The sequence below is a fragment of the Pollicipes pollicipes genome, unplaced genomic scaffold, assembly GCF_011947565.3.
Source record: "Pollicipes pollicipes isolate AB1234 unplaced genomic scaffold, Ppol_2.1 Scaffold_6052;HRSCAF=7182_pilon_pilon_pilon, whole genome shotgun sequence".
Taxonomy (NCBI): Eukaryota; Metazoa; Arthropoda; class Thecostraca; order Pollicipedomorpha; family Pollicipedidae; genus Pollicipes; species Pollicipes pollicipes.
The window spans coordinates 19,096,872-19,108,916 of NW_023596805.1; the positions used below are offsets into that span (position 1 = coordinate 19,096,872).

At 53.0% G+C, this 12,045-nt stretch overlaps 2 protein-coding genes across 3 annotated transcripts in view; one reads left to right on the plus strand and one right to left on the minus strand.

The window, feature by feature from the left end:
- The first annotated feature begins 466 nt into the window (after window positions 1-466).
- Window positions 467-12,045, plus strand: part of LOC119104440 (neuroblast differentiation-associated protein AHNAK-like) — a 33,697-nt gene continuing 22,118 nt past the window's right edge. The window contains exon 1 of the mRNA XM_037228135.1: window positions 467-2,181. Coding sequence (XP_037084030.1) covers window positions 498-2,181 — 1,684 coding nt within the window. The 5' untranslated portion in view covers window positions 467-497. The remainder of the gene's footprint in view (window positions 2,182-12,045) is intronic.
- LOC119104445 (uncharacterized) lies at window positions 6,790-7,932 on the minus strand. 2 transcript variants are annotated; one of them, XM_037228142.1, is made up of 2 exons: window positions 7,336-7,932; window positions 6,790-7,260 (listed from the first exon to the last, which is right to left on the minus strand). In XM_037228142.1, exons 1-2 carry the CDS (start codon window positions 7,895-7,897, stop codon window positions 6,821-6,823), a joined length of 1,002 nt encoding a protein of 333 aa, XP_037084037.1. In that variant the 5' UTR covers window positions 7,898-7,932; the 3' UTR covers window positions 6,790-6,820. The 2 variants fall into 2 exon arrangements, with proteins under 2 accessions (XP_037084037.1, XP_037084038.1); XM_037228143.1 differs by having other exon boundaries at window positions 6,790-7,253; window positions 7,329-7,932.

Consider the following 12,045-nt stretch of genomic DNA (forward strand, 5'->3'; position numbering starts at 1 on the left):
GAAACTGCCGGACGGTGGCGTTAAGAGGAGCTACAAGCCCAAAGGAGGTTTCCGGTGGCCAGAAATTCATCTCCCGAAATTTCACCTGCCTGACTGGGGCATTAAGTCTAGTAAGGAGCGGTCCCAAAGTCCAACAAAACATGAAGGAGGTGATCACTCATTTGGGATCAAGATGCCATCATTCGGCTTCAAGAAAGGACCGAAGATCCCTAAGCTGGATGGTATTGACTGGCCTACTGTCGTTTGTACTACCTGAAAGTGAGCTGCCCAAGGCAAAGGTCCGCGACAATTCGGAGATTGACTTGATCGATCTGCCGAAGCTTGCTGGTCGCGAAGTGGTGATCAGGACAGAGGTTCCCGAGCCCGACCTTCCAAAACTGCCCGCTGGTGCACAGGTGGCAGACGTCAGGCTGCCCAGTGGTGAAGTTGTTAAGGTCTGGAATCAAACTCTTCGCGGCAACGCTAACGTTCCTGTCCCGCATGTCAATGGCGCCGAAATGTCTGAGATCAAGCTCCCTGATGGCGCTGTCAAGACCACATTTAAACCGAAAGCGGGTTTTGCGTGGCCCAAAATATCACTACCTTCTCTGCAAATGCCCAACTGGGAGTTCAGTTCTGGAGCTCGCATGCCCAGCGCTCAAGCCAAGGCGAAGGGAGGACTGGGCTTCCGTATGCCATCCCTTGGACTGAAAGGAAAAGAATTGCAGGAATTTGACATCGGTGATCTGCTGTGCACGCTTATTCCCAAGTCAGAAATGCCGTCTGTGGATTTCCGTGACAACAGCACCGTCGACATCTTAGACCTGCCGGGAGGAAAGCGGCGGCTGGTGATCTCTACGGTGGTTTCGGAAGCAGAGATTCCCGACTTGCCCGCGAACGCCAAGATTGAAGTGCTTCCCGGTGGTCAACCGGGAAAGGTGTGGAAGCAAGAGTTCGACGTCGATGCCGACTTTGAGTTACCCGAAATCGAAGGAGCTGAGATGTGTCAAGTGGAGCTCCCTGGTGGCATCCATAAAAAGACCTTCAAGCCCATAGGCGGCCTCAAGTGGCCAGAGATGCATCTGCCGAAAATAACACTTCCAGATTGGCAGCTCAAATCAAGGGAAAGGTCACCTAGTCCGACCAAGAAGGACACGGATTTGTCCTTTGGCATGAAAATGCCATCATTTGGTTTTGGTACCAAAGGCCCCAAGGTGCCTAAGTTTGATGGTATCGATGGGATGCTCGAGTACCTCCTGCCGAAAGGCGATCTTCCCAAGCTCAGAATTCGTGACGACACTGAGGTAGATGTCATCGACTTGCCAGAGATGAAGGGGCGGGATGTTGTTGTGAAAACACAAATCCTGGATGTCGATCTTCCTAAGCTCCCTGGTGATCTGAAGGTGGAGAAAGTGGCGCTGCCCGACGGCAATATCGAAAACATTCTCATCCAGAAGTTCCAAGCCAACCCAGAGCTGGTGCTACCAAAGCTGTCTGGGGCTGACATTGACGACGTTAAGCTGCCCGACGGCTCCATCAAGACGTCATTCAGGCCTAAAGCGGGCTTCAAGTGGCCCAAAGTCACGCTACCATCCCTGCAGATGCCTGACTGGGAGTTTGGGTCCAGCAAAGGAGCAGGTAGTCCTGACAAGAAACACGACAAAGGCGATGGTGATTTCCACTTTGGCATGAAAATGCCCTCGTTCGGTTTCGGAAGCAAGGGGCCCAAGGTACCCAAATTTGATGGTCTCGATGGGATGCTTGAGTACCTACTCCCTCAGGCGGACCTCCCGAAGCTCAGAATCCGCGACAACACGGAGGTAGACGTCATTGACTTGCCAAAAATGAAGGGCAGAGACGTTGTGGTGAAGACCGAAATACCCGACGTCGATCTACCAAAGTTGCCAGCAAACCTGAAAGTGGAAAAGATGACACTACCTGACGGTGCCATCAAGAACATGCTGAACCAGAAGTTCCAGGCAAACGCAGAATTGCCTCTGCCAAAGCTGTCAGGGGCTGATGTTGACGAAGTGAAGATGCCAGATGGCTCCATCAAGACGTCGTTTAAGCCCAAGGCAGGGTTCAAATGGCCCAAGATCAGCCTGCCTTCCCTGCAGATGCCAGACTGGGAGTTTGGATCAAGGGAGAGATCTCCTAGCCCTGAAAAGAAGGTGGAAAGTTCTGATGGTGATTTCCACTTTGGTATGAAGATGCCCTCGTTCGGTTTTGGTAGCAAGGGACCAAAGATGCCCAAATTTGATGGTCTCGATGGAATGCTTGAGTACCTGCTCCCTAAGGCGGATCTCCCAAAGCTCCGAATCCGCGACAACACTGAGGTAGACGTCATTGACCTACCAAACATGAAGGGGAGAGACGTTGTGGTGAAGACCGAGATTCCCGACGTTGATCTGCCAAAGTTGCCAGCAGACCTGAAAGTGGAAAAGATGACACTACCCGACGGTTCAATGAAGAACATGCTGAACCAGAAATTCCAAGCAAACGCAGAATTGGCTCTGCCAAAGCTGTCAGGGGCTGATGTTGACGAAGTGAAGCTGCCTGATGGCTCCATCAAGACGTCATTTAAGCCCAAGGCAGGGTTCAAATGGCCTAAGATCAGCTTGCCTTCCCTGCAGATGCCAGACTGGGAGTTTGGATCAAGGGAAAGATCTCCCAGCCCTGAAAAGAAGGTGGAAAGCTCAGATGGTGATTTCCACTTTGGCATGAAAATGCCCTCGTTCGGTTTCGGAAGCAAGGGGCCCAAGGTACCCAAATTTGATGGTCTCGATGGGATGCTTGAGTACCTACTCCCTCAGGCGGATCTCCCGAAGCTGCGAATCCGCGACAACACTGAGGTAGACGTCATTGACCTGCCAAAAATGAAGGGAAGAGACGTTGTGGTGAAGACCGAAATACCCGACGTCGATCTGCCAAAGTTGCCAACAAACCTAAAAGTAGACAAGATCACACTACCTGACGGTTCAATCAAGAACATGTTGAACCAGAAATTCCAGGCAAACGCAGAATTGGCTCTGCCAAAGCTGTCAGGGGCTGATGTTGACGAAGTGAAGATGCCAGATGGCTCCATCAAGACGTCGTTTAAGCCCAAGGCAGGGTTCAAATGGCCCAAGATCAGCCTTCCGTCTCTGCAGATGCCAGACTGGGAGTTTGGATCTAGAGAAAGGTCTCCAAGCCCTGAAAAGAAGGTGGAAAGCTCAGATGGTGATTTCCACTTTGGCATGAAAATGCCCTCGTTCGGTTTCGGAAGCAAGGGGCCCAAGGTACCCAAATTTGATGGTCTCGATGGAATGCTTGAGTACCTGCTCCCTAAGGCGGATCTCCCAAAGCTCAGAATCCGCGACAACACTGAGGTAGACGTCATTGACCTACCAAACATGAAGGGGAGAGACGTTGTGGTGAAGACCGAGATTCCCGACGTTGATCTGCCAAAGTTGCCAGCAGACCTGAAAGTGGAAAAGATGACACTACCCGACGGTTCAATGAAGAACATGCTGAACCAGAAATTCCAAGCAAACGCAGAATTGGCTCTGCCAAAGCTGTCAGGGGCTGATGTTGACGAAGTGAAGCTACCAAATGGCTCCATCAAGACTTCGTTTAAGCCCAAGGCAGGGTTCAAATGGCCTAAGATCAGCCTGCCTTCCCTGCAGATGCCAGACTGGGAGTTTGGATCTCGGGAGAGGTCTCCAAGTCCTGAGAAGACCCGTGACAAGGATGATAGTGATTACCACTTTGGCATGAAGATGCCATCATTTGGCTTTGGCAGCAAGGGTCCCAAAGTGCCTAAGTTTGATGGCATCGATGGGATGCTCGATTACCTGCTCCCTCAAGCAGACCTCTCCAAGCTGAAAATCCGCGATAATACTGAGGTGGATGTCATTGACTTGCCAGATATGAAGGGACGGGATATTGTGGTCAAGACAGAAATCCCTGACGTCGATCTTCCGAAGCTATCGGCCGACCTGAAAGTGGATAAAGTGAAACTGCCAGATGGCAGCATCAGCAACTGCCTAAACCAAAAGTTCAACGCGAACCCGGAACTGCCTTTGCCAAAACTGTCCGGAGCCGACATCGAAGACATCAAACTGCCAGACGGTTCCATCAAGACTTCATTCAAGCCCAAGGCAGGTTTCAGATGGCCAAAGATCACGCTACCCTCCCTGCAGATGCCGGACTGGGAGTTTAGGTCTGGTGATACCTCACCGGAGAAAGGTCATGCTGGTTTTGGCTTGAACTTCCCAAAGCTGTCCATGAAAGGTGGGAAGCCCGCCAAGTTTGACGGCATTGCTGACCTGCTGGCGCACTTGATTCCGCGTGGTCAGTTGCCGGCCATCCAGTTCAAGGACACGTCGGTTGTGCATGTTATCGACCCACCGTCGGGCGGGCGCCAGGTTTGGATCGACACAGAGGTGCCGGACGCGGAGCTTCAGAACCTTCCGGCCGGCGCTGACATCCAGATGGAGCCGCTGCCTGACGGCTCGATGCACCGCATCTGGCGGCAGCATTTCGATGTCGACGCAGACTTCGAACTGCCGGAGGTAGAGCATGCCGACGTCAGCGTGCTGACTCTACCGGACGGCGGCGTCAAGAAGACGTATCAGCCCAAGGGCGGTTTCAAGTGGCCGGAGATCCACTTGCCGAAGTTCCACTTACCTGATTGGCACTTCCATCGCGGCGGGAGCAAGGAGCGGTCGCCGAGCCCCGAGCGAGGCCACGATGACCGCGATCACGGCTTCATGAAGATGCCGTCCTTTGGCTTCAAAAAGGGAATCAAGGTTCCAAAGCTGGATGGCATTGATGGACTTCTTGGATACTTGTTGCCCGAGTCGGAACTGCCCAAGGTAAGAATCCGAGACGATAGCGAGGTGGACGTGATCGACCTGCCGGACATGAAGGGGCGCGAGATTGTGGTCCGCTCCGACGTTCCTGATGCTGAAGTACCAAAGCTCGACGCGAATCTCAAGGTGGAGAGAGTCAGTCTGCCGGACGGTGGCGTGAAGAACACCCTTACGCAGTTATTCAATGCCGATGCCGAGATTCCGCTGCCAAAGCTAAGTGGTGCTGATATCGACGATGTGAAGCTGCCTGACGGCAGTGTGAAGACAACATTTAAGCCAAAGGCTGGCTTTAAGTGGCCCAAAATCACTTTGCCGTCGCTCCAGATGCCGGACTGGGAGTTCGGCTCCGGACGAGGCCGCTCGTATAGTCCCGAAAAAGAAGAACGCGCTGGATTTAGCATGAAAATGCCGAAGTTCTCGTCCAAGGGAAAGACGGCCAAAGTCAACAGCATTGGTAGCTTACTGGCTGCCCTCATTCCTAAAGCCACACTGCCGTCTGTTCAGTTCCGGGAGAACTCTACGGTGGACATCATGGACCTGCCAGATGGCAAGAGAAAGCTTACCATAAATACCGAGGTTCCTGAGGCCGATCTGGCTGGTCTGCCCGCGGGCGCAGACATTCAAGTGGACTCTTTGCCGGACGGATCTGTGCGGAGAGTGTGGCGTCAGTCATTTGATGTAGACGCTGACTTTGACCTACCGGAGGTGGAGGGTGCTGAGTTGGTCGAAGTCAGTCTGCCGGATGGCGGCGTGAAAAAGGTTTATAAACCACACGGTGGTTTCAAGTGGCCGGAGATTAGCATGCCCAAGTTTCATTTGCCAGACTGGGGACTCAGGTCCCGGCGGTCTCGCTCTCCCAGTCCTGAGGACCGCAAAAAGAAGGAAACTGGTGGCGCCTTCCACATGAAGCTTCCATCGTTCGGGTTCAAGAAGGGCAAGGTGGCAAAGGTCGACGGTATAGACGGACTGCTGGGCTACCTGCTTCCAGAGACGGAGCTGCCCAAGCTGCGACTCCGTAACGACTCTGAGGTAGATGTGCTGGATCCGCCAGACAGCGGCAGCCGTGACGTGATTGTGCGCACCCCGATTCCGGAAGTCGCGGTGGCTATGGTTGCCCCTCACGGGGAGCTGCTCGACGCCACTCTGCCCGACGGCGCGGCTGGAAAGGTCCTGCTGCAAAAGTTTAAGACCAACGCGGATTTGGCTCTTCCTAAAGTCAGTGGCGCTGACATCGACGATGTCACTCTGCATGACGGCTCTCTAAAAACGACATTTAAACCCAAGGCTGGCTTCAAGTGGCCGGCAATCACAATGCCGTCCCTGCAGTTGCCCGACTGGGACTTTGGCACGGGAGCTGACACGCCCAAACTGGAGAAAAAGGGACGCTCTCTGGACCGGCACATGCAAATGCCTAAGTTTGGGATAAAGGGCAAGGGCAAGACACCTAAGCTTGATAGCATCGCTGACCTACTGGCCGGGATAATTCCGTCCTCAAAGCTGCCCGAGGTTCAGTTCAGGGACAATTCTGTGATCGAGATCACCGATTTGCCAGGGGGAGCCGGAAGACACATCTGCATCAACACTGAGGTTCCTGAGGCGGACTTGCCGTCACTGCCGGCTAACGCTGAGGTGGTAACCGTGGATCTCCCCGACGGCAAGAAAAAGCACACTTGGGTGCAGAGATTTGATGGTGACGTGGGCTTTGAGCTGCCTGAAGTGGATGGCGCCGAAATTGACGTGGAAAATCTGCCGGATGGTTCCATCAGAAAGACATACCGACCGAAGCTTGGCTTCAAGTGGCCGGAGATATCCTTGCCCAAATTCCATTTGCCTGACTGGACTTTCAAAGCGAAGGCCTCGTCGCCGCGAAAGCAGAAGCGGAAGGACAAGCGGCGGTCCATGACCTTGCCGGGTTACGGCATCTCACTGAGGTCCAAGGGGCGTATCGACGGTGTCGGTGACCTGCTCTCAGCCTTGATCGTCAAGCCTCAACTGCCGGCGGTGCAGTTCCGTGAGAACTCGGAGGTGGACGTTTTGGAGCTGCCGCCTGACCGTAAAAAGCGACAGGTCAAGATTCGCACCGAAGTCTCGTCATCAGAGATACCCAAGCTGCCGTCTGGCGCCGTTGTCGAAGACGTTACCGTTCCGAACGGCAAAATCAAGCACGTCTGGACACAGACCTTCGACGCTATCAAGGACGTCGAGCTGGTGGACTTCGACGACGTCGGCATCACAGACGTGACCCTTCCCGACACAACGTGGCAGCGCACGTACCGGCCGTTGAAGGGCAAGTGGCCGTCGGTGCACATGCCGGACATCAGCTTCAAGGCGCGCTCAAAGAGCGAGACATCTCTGGACCGAATGCGCCAGCCGCGGCGCACGATTGGGGATCGGATCCGCGACTTCTTTGGCCTACGTGGACGCTCGCACACGCCGCGCGGCGGCCGGATGGACCTGTCGGCCCCCGACCTAACGGTCGACGTGGACGCCAGCCGCCGCTCGCGCGCCAGCAGCACCGAGAGTGTGGATGGACGCACCGAGTCCACCTCCAAGGGTGGTACATTGAGGCGGCTTCGAGGCATGTTCCACGTGGAGGGCAAGAAAAAGGTGAAGACGCCCTCCATGGATATCAGCATGGAAGGACCCGAAGCCAATCTGAGTCTGCGATCCCGTGAGCGGTCGCGCTCCAGCAGCGAAAGCACCGAGCGGTCAGCCCGTGTCAAGGGCAAGGTGAAAACACCAAAGATGAAGACCAAAGGGGGCCTGTCCTTCAAAAACCTGTTCGGGAAAAAAGATGGTGATTTCGATGTGGACGCCCCCTCTGCTGACATAAGCATTGATGGCGAAAAGAAAAAGAAAAAGAAGAGGACTCCCAGTTTCAAGGGTATGTTCGGAAAGAAAGACGCAAAGGTGAACATTAAGTGGCCCCATGGTGAACCGAAGGGAATTTGGAAACTCTTGACTGGTTTCATTCCATCAGCAGATATTCCTAACGTACATCTTGCTGACAACTCTAAAGTGAAACTTGTCGATAGTGCCGACAAGAAGAAAAGAAAGATGATCATCGATACCGATTTGGACGCAAACTTTTCTGGTGATACATCCGTGTTTGCGGACTATGACGAGGCTGTTTTACCGGATGGCAGTGTCAAGAGGCACGGCCGGCAGACTTTTGATGTCGATGCCTCACTCGAGGTTCCAAACATAGACGGCATTGATGTCAAGATGGACACGGAGGCCGATGGCTCCACTGTTCGAACCTTTGCCCCGCATTCGGGTTTCAAGTGGCCAGACTTCGCTCTTCCTTCGTTTGAATTCCCAGACATCAAGATGCCAAAATTCGGTATCAAGGGCAAGTCCAAGCGGCCCGTCGCCCAAAGCTTACCCGAGCTACTAGCAGGTCTCCTACCGAAAGACAAACTGCCTGACATTCACTTCCGAGACCACTCGACCCTAGACATGCTTGATCTGCCTGATGGAACCAGAAAGCTTGTCATCAACACTGAAGTGTCTGAGGCGGAGCTGAACGGCCTGCCGGCGGGAGCCGACATTCAACTGGAGAAATCGCCGGATGGCCCACCACGCCGGATCTGGAGGCAGACGTTCGACGTGGACGCTGATTATGACCTACCTGACATCGAAGAAGCCGAAATCGAAGAGAGGTCGCTGCCTGACGGCAGTATCAAAAGAACGATCAAACCCAAGTCTGGTTTCAAGTGGCCCGAGATACACCTGCCCAAATTCCATCTACCCGACTGGGAGTTCAGATCTGGACGAGATCGTTCACCCAGCCCAGCGAAGAAAGAGAAGGGCGACCATTCGTTTAGCATGAAAATGCCCTCATTTGGCTTCGGAAAGGGTCCTAAAGTGCCCAAATTCGAGGGCATCGATCTCATGCTTGGGTACCTACTTCCAGAAGCAGAGCTTTCAAAGCTAAGGATTCGCAACAACACTGAGGTAGATGTCATTGACCTGCCTGACATGAAAGGAAGAGATGTTGTGGTCAAAACGGACATCCCGGAAGTTGATCTCCCGAAGCTGTCGTCGGACTTAAAAGTGGAAAAGGTGACGCTGCCAGATGGCTCCGTCAAAAACACATTGAACCAAAAGTTCAAGGCCAACCCAGAATTGGCTCTTCCAAAGCTACATGGAGCGGACATTGACGAGATCGGTCTCCCGGACGGCACCACGAAAACTTCATTCAAACCCAAGGCAGGCTTCAAGTGGCCGAAAATCACTCTACCTTCCCTGCAAATGCCAAACTGGGAGTTTGAATCCAAGGGAAGGTCGCCAAGTCCTGAAAAGAAACGAGGCAAAGGCGATGGAGACTTCCACTTCGGCATGAAAATGCCCTCGTTCGGTTTTGGTAGCAAGGGACCAAAGGTACCCAAATTCGATGGCATTGACGGAATGCTGGAGTACTTGCTCCCAGAAGGCGATATTCCCAAACTTAGAATTCGTGACAATACGGAAGTGGACGTGACGGATTTGCCGGACATGAAGGGTAGAGGTGTTTTAGTGAGGACCGAGATCCCAGACATCGACCTACCGAAGCTGCCGACTGACCTGAAGGTGGATGCGGTGACACTCCCGGACGGGTCCATCAAAAATACCATCAATCAGAAGTTCCAAGCCAACCCCGAATTGCCCTTACCAAAGCTGTCGGGAGCGGACATTGACGACATTAAATTGCCCGATGGATCTATCAAGACAACATTCAAGCCAAAAGCCGGCTTCAAATGGCCTCAGATTACTCTACCTTCCCTGCAGCTGCCGGATTGGGAGTTCGGCTCAGGACGTCGTTCACCGAGTCCTGCAAGAAAGCATGACGAAGGTGATGGCGACTTCCACTTTGGCATGAAAATGCCTTCGTTTGGTTTTGGTGGTAAGGGACCCAAAGTACCCAAATTTGATGGTCTCGATGGGATGCTTGAGTACCTGCTCCCTAAGGCGGATCTCCCGAAGCTCAGAATCCGCGACAACACTGAGGTAGACGTCATTGACCTGCCAAACATGAAGGGGAGAGACGTTATGGTGAAGACCGAAATACCCGACGTGGATCTGCCGAAGTTGTCGGCAGACCTGAAAGTAGACAAGATGACACTACCTGACGGTTCCATCAAGAACATGCTGAACCAGAAATTCCAGGCAAACGCAGAATTGGCTCTGCCAAAGCTGTCTGGGGCTGACATTGACGAAGTGAAGATGCCAGATGGCTCCATCCAGACGTCGTTTAAGCCCAAGGCAGGGTTCAAATGGCCTAAGATCAGCCTGCCTTCCCTGCAGATGCCAGACTGGGAGTTTGGATCTAGGGAGAGATCGCCAAGTCCTGAAAGGAAGGAAGAAACGTCAGATGGTGATTTCCACTTTGGCATCAAAATGCCTTCCTTCGGTTTTGGTAGCAAGGGGCCGAAGGTACCCAAATTTGATGGTCTCGATGGGATGCTTGAGTACCTCCTCCCTGAGGCGGATCTCCCGAAGCTCAGAATCCGCGACAACACTGAGGTAGACGTCATTGACCTGCCAAACATGAAGGGGAGAGACGTTATGGTGAAGACCGAAATTCCCGACGTGGATCTGCCGAAGTTGTCGGCAGACCTCAAAGTAGACAAGATGACACTACCTGACGGTTCCATCAAGAACATGCTGAACCAGAAATTCCAGGCAAACGCAGAATTGGCTCTGCCAAAGCTGTCTGGGGCTGACATTGACGAAATGAAGATGCCAGATGGCTCCATCAAGACGTCGTTCAAGCCCAAGGCAGGGTTCAAATGGCCCAAGATCAGCCTTCCGTCTCTGCAGATGCCAGACTGGGAGTTTGGATCAAGGGAGAGATCTCCTAGCCCTGAAAAGAAGGTGGAAAGTTCAGATGGTGATTTCCATTTTGGCATGAAGATGCCCTCGTTCGGTTTCGGTAGCAAGGGACCAAAGATACCTAAATTTGATGGTCTCGATGGGATGCTTGAGTACCTGCTCCCTGAGGCGGATCTCCCGAAGCTCCGAATCCGCGACAACACTGAGGTAGACGTCATTGACCTGCCAAACATGAAGGGCAGAGACGTTGTGGTGAAGACCGAGATACCCGACGTCGATTTGCCAAAATTGCCAGCAAACCTGAAAGTGGAAAAACTGACGCTACCTGACGGTTCAATCAAGAACATGCTGAACCAGAAATTCCAAGCAAACGCAGAATTGGCTCTGCCAAAGCTGTCGGGGGCAGATGTTGACGAAGTGAAGCTGCCAGATGGCTCCATCAAGACGTCATTTAAGCCCAAGGCAGGGTTCAAATGGCCTAAGATCAGCCTGCCTTCCCTGCAGCTGCCAGACTGGGAGTTTGGATCAAGGGAGAGATCTCCAAGTCCTGAAAAGAAGGTGGAAAGTTCAGATGGTGATTTCCACTTTGGTATGAAGATGCCCTCGTTCGGTTTCGGTAGCAAGGGGCCAAAGGTACCCAAATTTGATGGTCTCGATGGGATGCTTGAGTACCTCCTCCCTGAGGCGGATCTCCCGAAGCTCAGAATCCGCGACAACACTGAGGTAGACGTCATTGACCTGCCAAACATGAAAGGAAGAGACGTTGTTGTGAAGACCGAAATTCCTGATGTCGATCTGCCAAAGTTGGCAGCAAACCTGAAAGTAGACAAGATGACACTACCTGACGGTTCTGTGAAGAACATGCTGAACCAAAAATTCCAGGGAAATGCGGAATTGCCTCTGCCAAAGTTGTCAGCGGCTGACATTGACGAAGTGAAGCTGCCAGATGGCTCCATCAAGACGTCGTTCAAGCCCAAGGCAGGGTTCAAATGGCCTAAGATCAGCCTTCCTTCCCTGCAGATGCCAGACTGGGAGTTTGGATCAAGGGAAAGATCTCCCAGCCCTGAAAAGAAGGTGGAAAGCTCAGATGGTGATTTCCACTTTGGTATGAAAATGCCCTCGTTCGGTTTCGGTAGCAAGGGACCAAAGGTACCCAAATTTGATGGTCTCGATGGAATGCTTGAGTACCTGCTCCCTAAGGCGGATCTCCCGAAGCTCAGAATCCGCGACAACACTGAGGTAGATGTCATCGACCTGCCAAACATGAAGGGGAGAGACGTTGTAGTGAAGACCGAAATTCCCGACGTGGATCTGCCGAAGTTGTCGGCAGACCTCAAAGTAGACAAGATGACACTACCTGACGGTTCCATCAAGAACATGCTGAACCAGAAATTCCAGG

Excerpts from the sequence above, each read along its gene's own strand:
- LOC119104445 (XM_037228142.1), bottom strand. The coding sequence starts at position 7,897 with ATGATCATCTTTCTTTTCTTCTTGTCGGCACTATCGACAAGTTTCACT. Across the intron at positions 7,261-7,335 it reads ACTCTCGGTGCTGCTGGCGC|GCGAGCGTCCACGTAGGCCA; the intron begins GCGAGCGGCGGC and ends CGCGCGGCGTGT.